Below are 19,101 nucleotides of genomic sequence, written 5' to 3' on the forward strand. Positions count from 1 at the left end.
CACAAGTTAATACATGTTTTCCACTGTTGATGAACTTGCATTAGCACAGTTGTAGTTATGCTTGTAATGGAGTTGGTTATACGTTCCTTGAGAAGAATTATGTCTCATATCTTGACCTGATACACCATGGCCTTCAACTGCCCCCAAAGATGGCATCAAACGCATCTTCTAGGGTATGTGAAACAAAATAAATGTACATTATACATTTCCTTATGTATGGAAACTTATGGCCGACCTTGTAGAATGGACTTTATACTAATTACAGGTTGGCAGTTCACCGATCGCCCCTTAGCATGCTAAAGTGTCCTTGAACCCAAAGTTGCTTCTGATACATAACAGCTCTGCCGCCATTGGTTTTTGAGGATATACACTACCATTCAAAAGCTTGAGGTCACTTAGAAATGTCCTTAGTTTTGAAAGAAATGCATTTTTTCCAAAAGAAATAACATTAAATGAATGAGAAATCCGGTGTAGACATTGTTAATGACTATTCTATCTGGAAACGGTTGATTTTTAATGGAATATCTCCATAGGGGTACAGAGGAACATTTCCAGCAACCATCACTCTTGTGTTCTAATGCTACATTGTGTTAGCTAATGGTGTTGAACGGCTATTTGATGATTAGAAAACCCTTTTGGCAATTATATTAGCACGTGGATAAAAGTGTGAGTTTTGTCTGGATGACCCCAAACATTTAAACGGTAGTCTATAGTAGAGAAATTTAAACTTCATGTCAGTCTGTGTGTGCATTTGACTGTGGACAAATTTCTAGCTTCAAATTTGTGTCTGCTGCTAAAAGTGAGTCATGATTATAAACACTGAAAAATGTGTGACTGCTTAATGTAATTCTAAATATTAATGAAAACAATTGTTTAAATGACAAGTAGATGTATTTTTGCAGCATATTTGCTCCTGATGACGTTGATGCTGATTTGTTAGCTTCATTGTTTCCATTCAGGAAGACCAAAATAAAAGGAACGAGTGAGTAAAAGGTTGAGTGAGAACAAAGCTTCGGTACCTGGTTGAAAGTCAAAAAAAAGTTGTTTTTTCTCACTAATCCAACCGTAACTGTTTCCAACGGCTGCTCATAGAGGAATTCTCCCTTTCCGATGTCAACTCTTAAATGTGCTGTTTTTAGGTTTCCTCATTATGTATAACTCTAAGGGCTTTTTCCCCTCTCACATTTTTACTATTTTTCTCATCAACGGGAGGGGCAGCTCCAGATGTAGACAGAGAGAGAGAGAACGTCTATTTCTAGTGTTCATCGTTAGCATGAGAAGAGAAGGACACAGAAAGAGAGCTGTTTTGACAGTTGTGTAGACGAGACACACACACACACACACACACACACACACACACACACACGGCCAGGTCTCTGTAATCACGGTTTTGCCGAGTGCTGGTTATACCTTCCAGAGGAGTTCACGCCCCTTGAACTGTTTTGGCTGCCTTTGTGGTCCACTTCTGACAGTGAGAGAGGCAGAGAGAGAGTGAGGCAAGGGGAGGGAGCAGTGTTGCTTGTGGGAGGAGAAGGAGGAGGGAGTGAACGGGAGGAAGGAGAAGGCTTCTCAGTTTCTGTGAGTCCTGCTTGCTGTAGGCTACAGAATGAGCGCAGTTGCTTTCCTCTCAGTCTGAGAGGCAGCTGCTGTTTTGTTTTCTTTTTCTTTTCTTTTTTTTTGTTTTACTTTTTCCTTCCCTTTTTGTGCCAGACATCAGTAGGAGACACTGCAGACTTGTTTCCCTTTCATCACAGTGCTTTTTGGACCTCACTCCCACTCCTGTGTTGTTATTTTTGTTGCCTGGGAAGTACCATGCCGGTAGTTGGCGTAGCTTCCAAGCTCAGGCAACCCTCGGCGGTGGGCACCAAGCCGGTGCACACTGCTCTCCCCATCCCCAGTGCGGTCAGGGCGGCCACCTCACAGGGCTACATGGCCCGGCAGCAGGAGCTCAGGGCAAGCGAGGGCACCCCGGGGCTCTCCTGCCAGCTGTCAATCAAGTCTGAGTACCAGCAGGAGAGGACACCTGAAGGGAAGTCCAGAGCCGAGACGGAGGAGAGCAAGATCTGCAAGGTTAGTGGAGCTGGACTGACTCCTGCTGTGTCTGTCTGATGCATCTGTGAGCGCAGGCAGCATAGTGACACTCCACAGGTGTCAGCGATGAAAGAGGCAGCAGTGTCAGACTTGTAGGACTCTCTTTCTCTGAGTGTCATGCTGTCTTTCCTGCTGCTGGTGTGAGCAGGTGTCTGTTCTGTGAGCGCACAGCAATGAGTCATGTGCACTACGGTGGGATGATGTTGCTAGTTTCTGGTCATCAGCTCGGGGGAAACTAGATGAGTAATGCATCACTGGTAGAATATTACCTCATCCTGCTGCCCATTTAGTCTGTGCATACAAATCAGAGGAGGGAATGGGTTCAACTGTGTGCAGTCAAGTGTTCATTCAGGACTATTAAGATCCCTACCTGGGTAGTGAAGCATGCCTGCAGTAATAAGTGCTACCTGAGAAGCCCCAAAGATTAGAAGAACATGGCAAGAGTACTACGTCTCCATTCTGTCTCCCATGAAGGGTAATATTTCAGCTAGTTTACCCCAATGAGCGTCAGAATGTTGCATATGGTTTAATAAATACACAGAGATTGCTGTTAAGTGGTTTACCATATTAAACCTAACCCATGCCAAGTTCTCTCCTTCATGCTAAATCGCTTGGCTCGCTTTCTCAGGCTGCAGCGGAGAAGGCGGAGTTGATCTCGGAGGAAGGAGTTTTCAAAATTCCCCGCCAAACAGTTCGAGCAGCTCCTCAGCCCATCCCACATCCAGAGCTGTCAGAGCACAAACCGAAACTTTCCTGTTTGGCCAGTTGAGCTCCTCTCCTCCCTCCCTCCCGCCGTTGTTCCGTTCTACCGTTACAGGACTTCCTGACACACATAAAAGAGAGAGAGAGAAAGCCGTCTCCCTAACCCCGATCCTCTCAGACTTGTGATGCTGAACAAAGCTGCTGATTTTCCTCGTGACACAGAGGAAACATGGGCAGGAGACATCAAAGTGCGGGTCAGCTCTCCCCTGCCTTTAAATCCTCCCGGCGTGTCTGTGACTGAGTCCAAATCACCTGCAGGGTGACTCCGAAGGGGGCTGGGCGGGTGTTTCATCATTAGCCTGCTGGTGAACTGGCAACTTCAGCTTAACTTTCAGCTTGTTAGCATAACTGGATTCTTGAAAACTCATGTTTGGTCCATTAAAAGTGGCTCAGGGACTTGTGTCGTTATCCATTTGTCATCGAACGCTGAAACTTCCCCACATTTTCCTACTCAAGCTTGTGTGTTTGTTTCTTTAATTTATTTAGCAGTCCGGTTATGTCAAGCTCTTCTGCAACAGATATGCTGTAAGTGTACTGTACCTCTGCCCTTTGCTCTCCTTATTGTTGGTGGTTTGACCCACTAATGGACTGAGCATCGGATAAATTACTTGAAATGTACAACCATGCTATTGGAGGCTCGTAGGCAGGCAGAAATCTGCTGCCTGCCCCAGCCTGTCAGTGAAGGTAAGGAATGGGTGGTATGGAGGGGGTAATTAGTTTGTCTAATTGTGTTGTGTAGTTCCTTAAGAGCTTTACTCTCCAGGCTTTCAGGGGGGAAAAAAACTAGAGAAGGGGGAGTAAACGCTGTCATTACTCCTTCACGTTAACCAGCACTCCTTGTTTGGTTTGGAGTCCTATTATCAGGCGGGATCAAGTGTAGGATTGTGTGTGTGCACATGTGCAAAGCATGACTGCACGCTTGTTTGTGCAAATGCATCCCTCACCTCCATATATACAATAGTGCCAGCATGTGTTGGCTTGTTTGCCCGAGGTCAAACCCATCCTCACCTGGGGGGAAGTCGGATCTATTTTTCAACATTTCAGCTACTCATGGTGGAAAATTCCACCTTTCAGGTCAGTTATGAGGTTATTAAAACAAGGATTTGACACAAGACGCATTAATAATCACCTGTGTGTTAGTTTATTGTGACTGTCATGCGGAACAGCATGCAGTAAGCATAACAGTGTAATAAGAACCTTGATCCCTTCAATTATAAGCAGCCAGAAGAACCAGACTCAGCACCACAGCTCCCTGACAAAAACTCCTACTCATGCAGAATGATCATGACAAAAGTGCTAGAAAAATAAACAGGAGGGTTAAGCGCTAAGCAGAGAGGAAGAAGGGATTTTTTTCTTTGTGTTGTTTGCAGAAGACGGCGGCCTGATGTTGTTTTGAGGAAAGCCGAGGAGGAAACCCAAGCGAATCTTAAGACAAGCTCCCCTCGCACAAATCCAGTTTGAAGCTGGAGGCCCTTCGCTGTGTTTGGGTTGAGCGGTTTATAACATTTAACAGATATGGGAGAAGAAGTGTCAGAGCTTACTGGATGACTGCTGCAGTCAGGCTCCATCTGCGAGAGCCGGCACACAACTGTTGCTACTGGGCTGTCTAATGGTGTGTAAAGGGCACAATTAAGCTTTCCAGACAAGGTTAATTTTGGACGCTGTTCAGTTTCGGTTGAGGCTAATCTCAGCTGCATTAATTCAGTCTGTATTTATTGTGCGATGGATAATCGCAGGCGGATCTGCCACACAATAGACTACACCTAATTTCAGAGGAGTGTCCTCAAGTTGTTTTTGCAAGCCTGTGCAGACAGTTGCTGTTTGTTAGCGTCCACGTGAAGCACAGGCACAGACAGACACCATGGAAATCATGGTTTTCTGAACATAGTGTCATTTTGGCCCTGACATGAAACAAGACTATCAGAATATTTCTCTGTTTGATTAAATATACTGAATCAAGCATTGTCTCCATAAAATACATTCTGACACAGCGCAGCTGTATTTTCATTTATATTGTGAAATATATTTCCTATCTGAACAGTAAGACTGTGACATAGTCGGATAATTTCCATTTTGAAGGAGTCACAACGTCCACGTGAGGAGGTAGGACGGGAGGATGGAGGCATAAGTCAGCAACAGGATGTTCACCCAGTAGATCAGAGTTTGCGTGACCAGTATTCATAGACCTAAGTTTCGCTTTAACTTGTTATTTCCTTCCACTTATTGCTCACTCTTTCTTTCAGTTTAGGCACAATTATGGTTAGATTGAGAAAAATATCACACTGTGGGTTAGAATCAAGAATCTAACTGCTGGTTTGAGGCTTGGTTAGGTTTAGAAAAATAACACTTTTTTGGGTAAAATTAGACAATTTCAGAAGTTCTAAGCTTGAGTATGACTCTCAGCTCATTGAAAATATTATCGGTTCGCTGAAAAGCAATAACAGTAAAGCATTAAAAAAATGGCAAAGATATGTTGATTTAAAACATGTTTTCAACACATCACAAACAAACATAATCTGGCAGAAAATATGCTTCCACAAAATATAATCGAAGATAAAATTTAGCTGTATGGGGATTTTTGGAGATAGGAGACATAATCAGGATTTACACTACTGTTCAAAAGTTTGGGGTCACCCAGACAATTTCATGTTGTCCATGAAAACTCACACTTTTGTTCATGTGTTAACATAAGTGCACAAGGGGTTTCTAATCATCAATGAGCCTTTCAACACCATTAGCTAACACAATGTAGCATTAGAACACGGGAGTGATGGTTGCTGGAAATGTTCCTCTGTACCCCTATGGAGATATTACATTGAAAATCAGCCGTTTCCAGCTAGAATAGTCATTTAGTACATTAACAATGTCTAGAATAGATGTCTGATTCATTTAATGTTATCTTTATTGAAAAAAGCCTGCCTTTCTTTCAAAAAATAAGGACATATCTAAATGACCCCAAACGTTTGAACGGTAGTGTATAATGTATATTGGATGTAAGTTCTTGTACTAAAGTTCTCAAGTGACAACAGACTGTAAAGTTATAATTACTGCTAATGCTGCTGGTTGGTTTTTCATCGGAAGGACCTTCAGCACTACGCTGAGAACCTGCTGTACTTTTTTCTCAGTGCCTTCTGTGCTGAAATAACTAAAAATTCTGTCTCCTGAAAGATGCATCCTTAATGGCATCATATATCCAATATGAGCCAATTTGGCAGCCTTTGCTTTATTTTGTATTTTGGCTCCCTGCACAGCTATGGACTCCCACAACTAATGTTCATCTCACAAACATTGCCAGGTGGTGTTGTGCAACACCTGCACTCCTCCAAGGCCTCAAATCTTAATCTATGTATGATTTTGGCTTGTCAAGGACTCCCATTCAGCCTCTACGATGGAGACAGGAACAAGGGAAGACGTTTGCTCTTCCTGCTGTACTCTCCGCTGACAGTTCACATCAGTCACTGCCTGTGGCACAGCGGGATGACAGGCTGGAATGAAGAGCTTATCTGAGTCGACTTGGCTTTAATGAAGTGTCAGCGTCGCCACCACTGATAGGGAATTATCTTGTGCATCAAGACTTTTGGCAGTTGTCCAAATCACACGGCCCAGGGACTTATTTAGAAGGTAATTTGGAGTTGTTTTTGAGGTACAACTGAAAATTGCCTCACGCTCTTTCATGAAATCTTCTGCTGGGAGAAGAAGAAATGATGTTGATTGAATTTATCTTTATTCATCCTTGAAGAATTGCGTGGGAGCTTATGAGATTAATCTAAAGATATGTCTGTTCACGCCTTTGTATTTCTCAGCAAATGTCTCACAGCTTCATTTGAATTCAGTTATATCCATTAACAGCAGATAATATCCATGACTTTTACCAGAGAGGTCAGTGCTTAAAGGAACTGAAGAATAACTGTGCTTTGGGAATACCACAAAAACCTACTGTAAACTGATTCCAAAGGTATCTGCTGTGAGTGCACCCTGACAGCCTTACCATAGACACACTGAATATGGTGTCTTTATCTCAGCAATGCGGCTCGTTGTATACACAAGCTGTGACCGTTACAGGCTGCTATTTTTGCTGGCCTCTGATGCGCCTGAAATGCTATCCTGGAAAATACACACAAGTGTTTGCCGGAAGTGCAGACGAGTGTCAGACACACTCACCCACTTAGGGAACAAAAAACATCCTGTTGATCCGGTGTGTGCGGTGTGTACACCAAAAGCTCAATCATCAGGATCTGTTGTGTATTTTTTTTTTTTAATTTGGCGCATCTCCTGCTCCGATTCTCAAGGCAACAATATGGGTGGGTTCAAAGTCAGGAAAGCAAGGTGGAGCGCTTTAGGGAATAATGCCGGGGTCCAGTGAGTCTGAGTGAGTGAGTAGAATGTAAACACACCTCCCCATGTCTCTGGGTGGGCCTGACGCTGTCCTCTTTTCTGTTTTTAGCACTGCTCTCTTCCTCCTCTTGTCTGTGTGGAAGGTTTTCACCCCAGAGTAGCTGTGTTAGCATGTACAGAAATGGAATCACTGCTGATATTCGCGAACAAGCAATTGACAGGATTTTGTTTGTCATGTGTCACCACTAATCCAGTTTATGTGATGATGAAAAGAAAAAATGAGTCTAATATTTACAGGAAAATGCAATTTGCACATGAAATTATTCACTCAAACTTTTTAAAAAATGTGCTTAATACTGCAATCACAACCCTTTGTGATAAGGATCTGTATTCATTAGCTACATTGTGGTGATATCTGCATCTGCTATGATGCAGTCTTTGGTGTGATGTAAAGGGGGACATGAATAGGAAATGTGTGGAATATTAGATAATTAGTCTACACAGCTTCACTTTCAGGATCCAATATCCTTGTACTGGCCAAATGAATCTATGAAAAAGCTGAGCAGTGCAGTCATGCTTCTCTCCAGGGGGTTAATGGTCAAAGTGTGCTCTCTCTGACTTTCTCACTCAGCTCTTCCTCCTCCAGTGTCTCTGACAATAACAGAGAGAACACAGGGGGCCAACTTGTTCCAGTAGAGGGAGGGAGGGAGGTGGGGAGGCTGGGTGAGACTGGTTCTAGGGGGGTGTCTGAATGCGTTCTAGTCATGGGTGGTCTCACTCGCCGTGTGCCGAACTCCATATCTGGAAGAGAAGTCGTGAAGGAGGTGTGGATGCTAACGAGTGGGACGAGCGGCGCTGCTATATTTGCACATCTTCCAGCCAACAAGGTCAAAGACTGACTCTTTCAAGCTCTCCGTGACGAGATTAAAGCGACTTTGATTCACTCTAAATTGCATTTTTGAAAAAGAAACCGCAACTTTGGTATGAAATGACAGGCGAGATGGCACCAAAATTGCCCGGGTTAAAATTACTTACACGCAAAAGAATGCAGCCCATGTTTGTTGCTGCAGCTTTTCATCATAACGCTCTTGCTGCTGCTCCGCAGGAGTTTGCCACTGCGACTGTGGCAGCGTCGCAGCTGAAGGTCAACAAGTCTGTGGTCTGTTCAGCCAATCAGAAATAATGTGTTAACAGGGGAGTGCGCCCCAGCTCACTCTGCCTGATCCAAGTTGGAAACATGGCAGTGATTTTTGGTCTAACACATGATTTTGAACCATAAGATTATCAAATTAAGCCTAGAAATGTCAAAGAAAATCTGATCATCTTAGCATATGCTGCAGCTGAATAACTGCCGCTGATGGGATTCACTTGCATTTTTTACATTAGTCCACTCCTGCTGCATTCCCCCCGCACTGCTGAGATTTCTTAATGACCCTTGGGTCGAAATTGGGAAAATATTTGAGACAATATTATGCTTTCCAACGCTCTCTTTCCCTCCCACTTTCTGTGCTTTTTGTCTTACACACAGTATTTCATTGCCTTCCGTGCCGCTGGGAGTCTGCTGTCGGCTGTGGTGTTTAAATCTTGGAGTGAGAACACACAGAGCGGCTGGTGTTTACAGTACAGCCACACCGGTTAAAAATACCCTCCCCTGGAAGTACAGTCATAGTGTTCGCTCGAAAACAGCCAGAAAAAAAAGTCTCACTGCCAAACAAGTTCAAATGCGTGGTAGCAGTGCAGCAATTTGTATAAACAAGAAAAGCACTCAGAGAACACAGTACTCGCTAAGGCTGCTCAGTGGTTGGATGATTTCCGACAGATAAGTCCCAATAAGTCCACAGCGGTGGATTTGTAGTAGGATCGCAATCAGGTGATCATCAACAGGCAAGGTTCACTTGTAGTCATAGTTACAGTGACGCTGTGCCGTGATCTCGCAATGATACAGAAATCTTTAACAAATCCATGGATTCAGACTATAAGCTGCACCACTGCCAAAATCTGATCAGACAGTCCTTTCTGACCTTCCCTGAAAATTTCATCCAAATCCGTTATTCACCTTATTCAGCTCCGCCCATTTTCCAACGAGCGGGACTTCCTGTTTTGAGTAGCACTTCCGGTAACTCGATCATGCCGGTGTTTACAACTGAGAGAGTGATGTGGGAAGAAACGAAAACCTCTTTAAAAAACAGAAATGGATCAAGTCTGCTGCATCCGCGACTTATTACAGAGTGGGAGGATGACATGAAAAAGTGGCCACAAGTCATGTATGGCGATATTTTTAACTATTTCGTGTTGTCTCTTGGCGTTGATCGCTCGGCTATGAGGAATTATAAGAGCACTGAAGCCTATCAATATTTGCACAGTGGTAAAGTCGGCGCTGTTCTGTTACATCAAGAACGGGAATATACGTTTCTTAAAGCTAATGTCAGCCCGAGTCAGGCTAGTACCTCCTCACACATGGCGTGGGTGTTGGTGACAGCTGATGGAGTGGTGGAGACCACGGGATGCTCCTGTATCGCTGGGTTGGGACGGTCCTGCAGTCACGCTGCTGCGATATTATGGAAGGTATGTTGATTTGAATAAAACTTTATTTGATTCATGTATATACGATGTGGTTGTGCAAACGGAGGTTGTTATTGTCATATCTGAAACAGCTCCTGCGGTTTACTGTGTTATTAGCCCTGTCACAAGCTAATGCTAATTCCCTGGAGCAACAAAAAACTGATTCTGACCAAACCGCAGTCATAACAACGTTTCAAAATGGCAGAGAGTATCTTTTTACCTCACTGATGGCATAGCTAGGTCTTTAGTGGAAACTGAACTCTGGTAGAATCGCTGTAGCTGCGCTGACAGTGACCGATGCAAGCTGTGTGTTTACATAGCCATGAGCTGGTCCGCAGCATTCAGATCTAACCTTTCCATGCTCTAAACAATTCTGAGAGAGAGAAAGCTTCATCTTTCCCCAGTTGTTGTGGCACCCACGGACAGCGCAATTGATGCCAAACATGTTAAAATCGCTTAAAAGAACAGTTAAAAGTAGCTACAGTAGCGAGAGGACTCGATGTTGTTGTAGTGCGAAGACGGTCAACCGGAAGTCGATCTCAAAAATGGCGCCGCCCTGCCTCACTTCCTGAATAAGGTGAATTCAGTTTTTGAGTAATGTTGTGCGCAGACCAACAGGCTGATCGTCACATCACTCTGCCGTGTTCCTTCGAGGAGCAAAAACTCCAGAGGAATTCCACGATAGATGAGTCATTTATGTTTACCATGACTTAGAAAATGTGAATATCTTCTCTAAGTTTCTAAGGTTGTCCTGAAATAGAATAAATGTCTTGACAATTTACATCGCACCTGCCTGAGGCTTCGCAAAAATATACATCGCCTGAAGCTCTAAAATGCAATAAATAACAGAGATTAAAGCAAACTAAGGATCTCTGTTATTGTCCCATCACATTCTGAGGTTTCATGTTGGTAACTGTCTTTTATGTGTGTGAGGCATCATGGCACTGATTGGATGCAGGGATAAAATGTCTATGAGTCTATGTGTGCTAAAGAAAGTTATACCCCGCTCTCATGCGAAGGCTGCTTCTGCACTACAATAATGCACACATGCGCCCACACTCGCTGCAGGCCTTCGCTTAGTTCAAAGGTAGCCTTGCTAAATGATCCAAGAAAGGGACGGTTCACTTGTTTGTTGTTTAATGTCATAGAAGAAGAAAGGCGGACTCAGAGATGCATGCATTAGAGGAACATTTTTCCTTTGTTTTGTGTTATATACTGTATCTGATACTAATATTCTCTCTTAACGTCTTCTCCTGGCATTGATTACACCCAAAACACTCATCAGTTACATATTTAGACGTTTTTTTCCGTGAATATAGTCCCATCCTGCCTTTAAATAGCTTCAATGTAACTCCACATCTTTGCCTCCTTTTGGATGCCTGGATGTGGTATCCCTTTCTACACCCGCCACACCCAACTCGCTGCAACCCGAGCACACCTGCTCACTCATGACTCTGCTCAAACACTGTAAGGCCAATGTTGCAATTTCCACATCTGCGAGTACACAAGGATCTGCTAGGGTCGATGGAATGTAAATGTTGTCATCCGCCCAAGAGTCTGTGCAGATCCCCCTGCAGATGTTACAGACCACGTTCATGTACAGAACACATAGATGCTACCTACTGCACATACATGGAACAGAGTCCTTGTATAGTAGTGAAAGACCAACATCTACACATCTACAAGTGGCCATGTGCACATCCACATAATCAAGGGTTTAAACCACACGGCACTGCACAATCAAAGCTGTAATAATTGAGTAATTCAGCTGCACATATTCAAACCAGAAACCAGCAAAATGGCACAGAAACAGGCCTAAAAATGCAAACAGTGAGAAAGAATTGAGCTCTGTAACCTGCTCTGCATCTCTGCTTGAGGATAGAGGTTCAAGGCGAGCTGCTGTCAGTATGACACGCTCACATCTCTGACTGAACTGTGATCGAGTTGCATTATGGGTAATGTTTAACGCCAGGTTTTGACAAGGATAAGAAATGTGTGTGAATTTATATACCTCTGGTTCAGCTACATCGTTTTTGATCCTTTATTGCTCTGCCAAGGAACGTGACGGAGTTATGTGACGATCGGCGTTGGTTTTTCTGTCTGTCTGTCAGTCAGTTTCAGGCATTACTCAAAAATGGACTTACAGATTTGGATGAAATTTTCAGGGAAGGTCAGAAATGACACAAGGACCAAGTGATTGGATTTTGGCAGTGATGAGGCTTATAGTCTGGATCCATGGATTTGTTGAAGACTTCTGTATCACTCCGAGATAGCATCACTGTGTCACTGTATCTATGGCAACAAGTGAATGCTGACGATCACATGATTGTGATCCTACTACAAATCCACCGCTGCGGACTTACTGGGACTTATCCTTCAGAAATGATACAAGGAACAATTGATTAAATTGTGGGGGTGTTTCTGAGTCCCATCAATTCCTGTTGCCAGCTACATATTTAGGTCACATGACCCAGTATCTGTGCATAATGTACACATGCATAACACACGCCTGTGTTCAGGCAAGGTCATTTTGTTTGTGGGTACATCTATGTTAAATGTTGCATTTCTGACAATCACATATGGAGGAATGAACAGTTTTGGTGCTTTTCTAGTTTTATCAATTGACAATCCTTTAGGAGTGCTATAATAACTGGCGGTGTACTTTTGTGATTGTTTTAAACTTTCTGCATACAGCATGGCAAGTTTTCTTTATGCTATGCTAAGCTAACTGACTGCTGGCCGTATCTTCATAACTACTGTAGAGAGATGAGTGGTGTTAATCTTTTCTTGTGCAATAAAAATCCAAAAACGTAATCTAAGGGCCCCATTCCAAAAGTCATTTTGCATTTCTGAACTTAGTTTTACCCGAGTAAAGTGTCTGAATCATCCACACTGATGATGCTAGTGGGCAAAGGTTACGGTAGGTCAGTGTGGAGACACACGCACGTGATCTTTTGAATGTTTTGAAAGTGGATCATCATTACCTCCACCTCAGATTTCCACCATTTGTCTCTCTTCAGCCGTCTGTCAGCGGTCTCTCTGTCTGCTCTGTTTTCTTTAGCCTGCTCTTCTCTCCTTCCTTTATCCTCCTTCAATCCCTCCTTTTCACATCGTCCCAGCAATTCTGTTTTCCACTCCATCTGCTGTCACTGTCTTTCTGCTCTTTCCCATTCCCAGCATTCCTTCTCAGAGTCCTTTTTTTCTGTCTCTCCTGATTGGAGCCTTTCTCTTATTCCAGCCCCCTCCAACTCACTTACTGCTATTTTCCTTTGACCTTTACCACCTCTCCACCTCCCACCTTCACGCTAAACTCCCTCCCAACTCTTTCATTGTCATATGCTTTTTCCCCTCATCCTTTCCTCTGCATCTTTTCCTCCACCTTCTACTTTCTCTCTCACTACTTTTTCACTATATCTTTTCCTCTGTGATATTTTTAATGAGAAAAGCAGCAGGAGAGAGTTAACACACACCTGGCCCAGTTCTGTCTTTTCAGCTGTCACAGATAACCTTTCCTCTGCTCAACGAATAGGTCACCTTCTCTTCTCTTCTCTTCTCTTCTCTTCTCTTCTCTTCTCTTCTCTTCTCTTCTCTTCTCTTCTCTTCTCTTCTCCTTCTTTCAGTCTTTTATCTCTGCTGTGTGTCTGCAGCAAATCAAACTGTGACTCAGGCACTTTCAAGGAAACATCCCGTAACCCCGCAATCACCGGTGTCAGAAGCGTCCCACCAACAGGGACCACACATGATAACACATCTCATAACACATGCTAACAGGGGCCAGGGCTCGGCGTGCGTCGTTTTTAGGCATGCACGGAGCACGATCACTGAAGTTATGAGTCAAGCGAGTGGTCTCTGTGGTACTGACTCACAGATTACACAGCAGCAGCGGTAGATCGCTTACTATCAACAGAATTACTGAGATTCTTGGCACTTCCGGCACATTTAGGAGGAAGAGGGGTGTGAGGGGGAGAAACTATGACTAACAGGTTTCAACAGTTTTATATGTAGGCTAAATGGGCTATAGAGAATGGCTTTTTTATTTTCTAGTTATACCTTACATTTTTTGACATGTCAGAAATTCTTAGTCATTTGATACATTTACAGATACACTACCAGCCAAAATACTGAAGACATCAAAACTATAAAAGAATACAAGTGGAATCATGTTGTAAACAAAGTGTGCATCTTCACAATGTATAATGTTTGTAGTAATACAAATAAATGAACAGCATTCAATTAGAAGGCGTGTCCAAACTTTTGACTGGTAGTGTCTCTTTTTTAACAAAAAAGTCATGAAATTTCCACAAAAGACACAAAATTACCAAAAAACCCGACAAAATCTAAAATTCTAAAATCTAAAAATCTAACAGACACATCATCACAACACAAAGTAATGAAATCTACACAATCACCACCAAAAGGCATAAAATTGCAACAAAAAAATATAAATTCCCTAAAAAATAAGAAAAATCTTTGCAAAACACAAATTGTATCTACAAAAGAAGCAAGATTACGAAGAAAAATCTCGAAAATCTAAAAAAAAAATCATGAATTTCCACAAATAACACAAAATTACCAAAATCCCCCAACAAAATCTAAAAAGCAGATGCAACATTACAACAGAAAGCAATGAAATCTCCACGAAAACATAAAAAGTCACCACCAAAAGGCTTAAAATTGGAAAAAACATCATAGAAACTTATGAAAAAATAAGAACAATCTTTGCAAAGCACAAATATTCTCTACAAAAGAAGCAAAATTATGAAGAAAAAACTCACAAATCTACCTATGACACAAAATTGCTAAAAAAAAAACCAACAAAATCTCAAAACCAAGAACATCACTACATAAAGTAGTAAAATTGCCATAAAAATACACAAAAAAATCACTACCAAAAGGCATAAAATTGCTACAAAATCATAGAAACTGAAAAAAATATATACTAGACTCTAAATTGCAAAACCAATTAATCTTAATTATTATTCTTTGAAGGTATTTCATTTATACAATATAAAAGCTCCTGTGGTAAAGATTACAGCCAGCGTCATGTTGCTTTTATGTATAATAGAATTTGGAATTGGTACAAACATGCTTTAAAGCTGGGATAGGCAGTATTTGTTTTGCATCATTGAGCCAAAATTCCATAATAAGCTTTTTGAATATTGCAATCAAAGTGGACTAAGAGGAAACTAGACGTCTGCACCTCCTCTTGACTCCATTTTCAGGCTAGTGATTGATGGGAAATTTTAGCCAATCACAGCCTATGACAAAGATCAAGTGAGATAGTACAAAAAGCCACAAAGTCCCCAGAAGAAAGCAGGATGGAAGGGCAGGTTTTAACACCTCCAGTGAAGTCTCAAATGAGTGTAGACTTAGTTTGCCTACATTCTGAAGCATGTGCTTGTCTGTTGGGAGGAACTTGCCTTTTTTCAGATTCCTCCCTACTGCAGCTTTAAAGTAGTTTTCATTATGTCAAGCGTGTAAAAGAGCCTCATCTGAGTCCCTTGTCTGGTGAAAAACAGAAGATACTTTTGTTTTTATGGGGCTGACGGGACATGTTCAAATGTTTGCAGTTTTAGATGCCACGCCATATGGGGAAAACCTGACAGGAGAAAAACATTCATCTCCCAGTTCGACGAGTGCATTTAGGCAGACTTCATCTCCCCTTGCTTCACTGACACTCCTTAGTAAAAAAAAAAATAGTGTGGTTGCAGTTAGCAACTCCCAGGTGTGAATGTTTGCAACAGTCTGAAAGTGTTACAGAAAAAAGAGCATCAATCATCCCTGCTTGGGTTACATTTAAGGGCTGACTGTTCAGTGTTTTTGATAAATAAATAGAAAACACAAACCAAGCCTCAGACGCAGATGGCTGGATGAAAAGCCGGTGGGATCCTGGGTCGTGGTTTGTTGCAGTACCCTCCCTTGGCATATGCTTTTACAGGGCGCTTAACAGAGCGAGCACACATGTTTTTTTGGAGCGGTTAGCCCTCACATTTAAGCCATGTCCACACGTAGCAGGGTATCTTGCAAACGGTGGCTTTTTTCCTCCGTTTTGCCCTATCATCCACACGTCCCCGGGGATTTTTTTCATCAAAACCGAAGCTTTCTAAAAACTCCGGTCAAAGTGTGCTTTTGCGGATATCTCCGGAGCAGCGGAGTAGTGTGGACATCAATAACCGGAGTTTTAGGGTCCGCAGCCTCACCACCTGCGCGACAACAATGCGCTGACGTCATACACACGCGACTTTGTTTTCATGAGAAACAGCATGGATGCCTTAAAAAGTCTGCTGGTGATTGCCATTGTTCAGGCGCTTTTTACTTGTATCTTTTTGCAAGCTCTACTAATGCTTGCCGTGGAGAACCAAAGGCGAAGGACGGACGTTCACTCTGATTGGACAGGATTTGGCGTGCTACTGCCACCTAAAGGCTTGGCATGTTTGTGCATGTGCTTATAAACGCATATCTCCGGTTTGATATGGACGCGGATTTTTCCTATAAACGAGGTAGTGTGGACACAAATTTTTTTTTAGACGAAGGGGGGTAAATATTCGGTTTTTAAAAAGCCCTGCTACGTGTGGACAAGGCCTTAGACTCATCATTACCCACAACCAGCATCTATGTTCTCATTATTTTTCCACTTTTTTTTTTTTTTTCAATCCAGACATGTCGGTTTTCTTATTTTCTGCATTTGTGTCTGTGGAAGCCTTATGTAAGAGCCAATAAAATGCCAAATGGAAATCATTACGGTTTCTCATACATTTCTGTATGTTTACTCTGGGTATTTTTTGCACCTTTTATTCAAATTTCCCAACATTGCTGAGTGTACTTGCATGTCAGACATGGGCGGCTTCTTATGCCATGCTTCAGCACCATTTTTTTATGATCTCCTGGTCTTAATTGAAAACATAGTTATAGTGGAACCTGAGAGATTGTAATTCTGAAACACAAGACAAGCTATCAGTTGGCCTTCTGTACTGGTTTTATCCTGGCAGTGTGATGCTGGACAGACTAAAATTACGCTGTATCCATAATTATTGGCACCCCTGGTTAAAGGTCCTTACACACCGGGAGCGATGCGAATAAACGATGCGAAATTGCGAAATATTCGGATGCGAGTTTTGACGCACCTGTCCATACATATCAAGCACGATGCCTTTTTGCGACTTTCCGAAGGGGAGGAAGACGTTGCCGTAATGTATTTCCACCTCTTCTTCTGTTTTCCACCTGCCTGGCCACTCCTCGTCATTTCTCCCTCCTCTCTCTTCTTTCTCACGTACGTGTCCCTCAAATTCCTCCACATCTTATTCACTTCTTCAACTATAAAGTATGAATAATAATAATAATATCTACCATATGCCACAGATACTAAAAGCAGAAAACACAACACCGGACGGATTATTTTCAGTTCTGATTAGATGCGTTGCGATGTCTTTCTGTCTTGATATCATGTACTGTAATGTGAGTCGGGGCCAGTACCGGGTAAGCACAACATTAAACTATAATCCATAAACGTAAGGTAACAACCGAGACCTAATTGATGACCGTGACATCAACGCAATTGACAGTGAAAAGTATGTTGTATGCCGGTGAATGGGACGTCGCAACAACACGCAATCTGATTGGTCAGAAGTGGTCACAAAGAATGCGAAACTTTAGAAAAATCGACCATGATCCGAAAAAATAAATGCCGCAAAATCGCTGAGCGAGAAAACGTTGCCGATGTGAACGCGTGTATTGACAGGATACAGGTTCGAAAAAAAATATTGACGTCTGAAAAAAACGCACGTAAAAAACGCACCCGGTGTGAAAGGACCTTAAGATGTGTTCTTTAGCTTCTAATAAATTCTGTTTTTTTCTAAATAATATAGGACCACAGTGAAAAAAAGAGGAAAATCTGACCTTTGATTCAAGTGCATTTATTCAGTGGGGGAAAAAATCACACATTAAAACCCGTTGCGCCTCAGTGTTCCGCACTGACACTTTGAGATCTGCATAAGCATTTCCTTAAATGTCTGAAGCTGCAAACGCGAATATACAAACACTATACACCAATGGAAAGCTTAGATTCTCATGAATCCGCTGCAGATGTGATTACAACAGCGGGTAATAAAAACACATTTGTCCGACAAACAACGAATATCCATCCATCCGTTCTCTATACACGGCTTTAACGTACACAGCGCGACTCACATTTGCGGGTTCATTATTACACACAGATGAAAATATTCCACAAAAAACGGCCATAATCCAACCTTTTACATCCAGACGACACAAGCCAGTAAACTATTTTGTCCAAAACATGTCTTGAAGTCGGTATAAAATCCAAGAATAGGTCGTTTTCGAGGAAATGCACCTCGCGATGCGCCTCCAATATTCCCTGTATTTCTCATCATATTTTTATTTACAAATAAAATATTAGCGATTTTTTGTACTGAAAATGGCTGGAATTGACTGCAGCTTAAAGGGCTATGAAATAATTATTTTACATCAAATCATCCATCCATCCTCTATACACCGCTTTATCCTCATTAGGGTCGCGGGGGGTGCTGGAGCCTATCCCAGCTGACTCGGGCGAAGGCAGGGGACACCCAGGACAGGTCGCCAGTCTGTCACAGGGCTACATACACAGACGAACAATCACACTCGCATTCACACCTACGGACAATTTAGAGTACTCAATTAACCTCAGCATGTTTTTGGACTGTGGGAGGAAGCCGGAGTGCCCGGAGAAAACCCACACATGCTCAGGGAGAACATGCAAACTCCTACATCAAATCATGTGTGCTACAATTATTAGCACCACTGATGTTAATACTTTGTACAACCCCCTTTTGCTAACAAAACAGCACCTAATCTTCTCCTATAATACATTTTTCAACAATTTTCAATGTGAGAGTATGCGTCTGCAATGAAAACTGAATTTATTTTAAGGCTTTCAACACATCTTAACCAGGGGTGCCAATAATTATAGAGGGCGCTGTGTGTACACAACTCTTCAAACATTTGAGGTCACTTAGAAATGTTCTTATTTTTGAAAGAAAAGCAGTTGTTTTTCAATGAAGATAACATTGCATGAATGAGAATCCAGTGTAGACATTGTTAATGTGCTAAATGACTATTCTAGCTGGAAACGTCTGATTTTTAATGGAATATCTCCATAGGGGGGTACAGAGGAACATTTCCAGCAACCATCACTCCTGTGTTCTAATGCTACATTGTGTTAGCTAATGGTGTTGAAAGGCTATTTGATGATTAGAAAACCCTTGTGGAATTATGTTAGCACATGGATAAAAGTGTGAGTTTTCATGGAAAACATGAAATTGCCTGGGTGACTCCAAACTTTTAAATGGTAGT

At 42.3% G+C, this 19,101-nt stretch overlaps 1 protein-coding gene across 11 annotated transcripts in view; it reads left to right on the forward strand.

Annotated features, from left to right (window-relative positions):
- nav3 (neuron navigator 3) overlaps window positions 1-19,101 on the forward strand; it is a 660,678-nt gene that overhangs the window by 384,960 nt on the left and 256,617 nt on the right. For 2 of the 11 annotated variants that reach the window (XM_051948550.1, XM_051948562.1), the window contains exon 1: window positions 1,769-2,070. The exons of 3 other annotated variants lie outside the window; for them this stretch is intronic. In XM_051948550.1, the coding sequence (XP_051804510.1) occupies window positions 1,813-2,070 (258 nt within the window). In that variant the 5' untranslated portion in view covers window positions 1,769-1,812. Of the gene's footprint in view, window positions 1-1,767; window positions 2,071-19,101 lie in introns of those variants that run through there. 6 more of the 11 variants (XM_051948553.1, XM_051948565.1, XM_051948583.1 and 3 more) reach the window with 4 other exon arrangements.

This window comes from Acanthochromis polyacanthus, chromosome 1 (genome assembly GCF_021347895.1).
Source record: "Acanthochromis polyacanthus isolate Apoly-LR-REF ecotype Palm Island chromosome 1, KAUST_Apoly_ChrSc, whole genome shotgun sequence".
In the NCBI taxonomy this organism is placed as follows: Eukaryota; Metazoa; Chordata; class Actinopteri; family Pomacentridae; genus Acanthochromis; species Acanthochromis polyacanthus.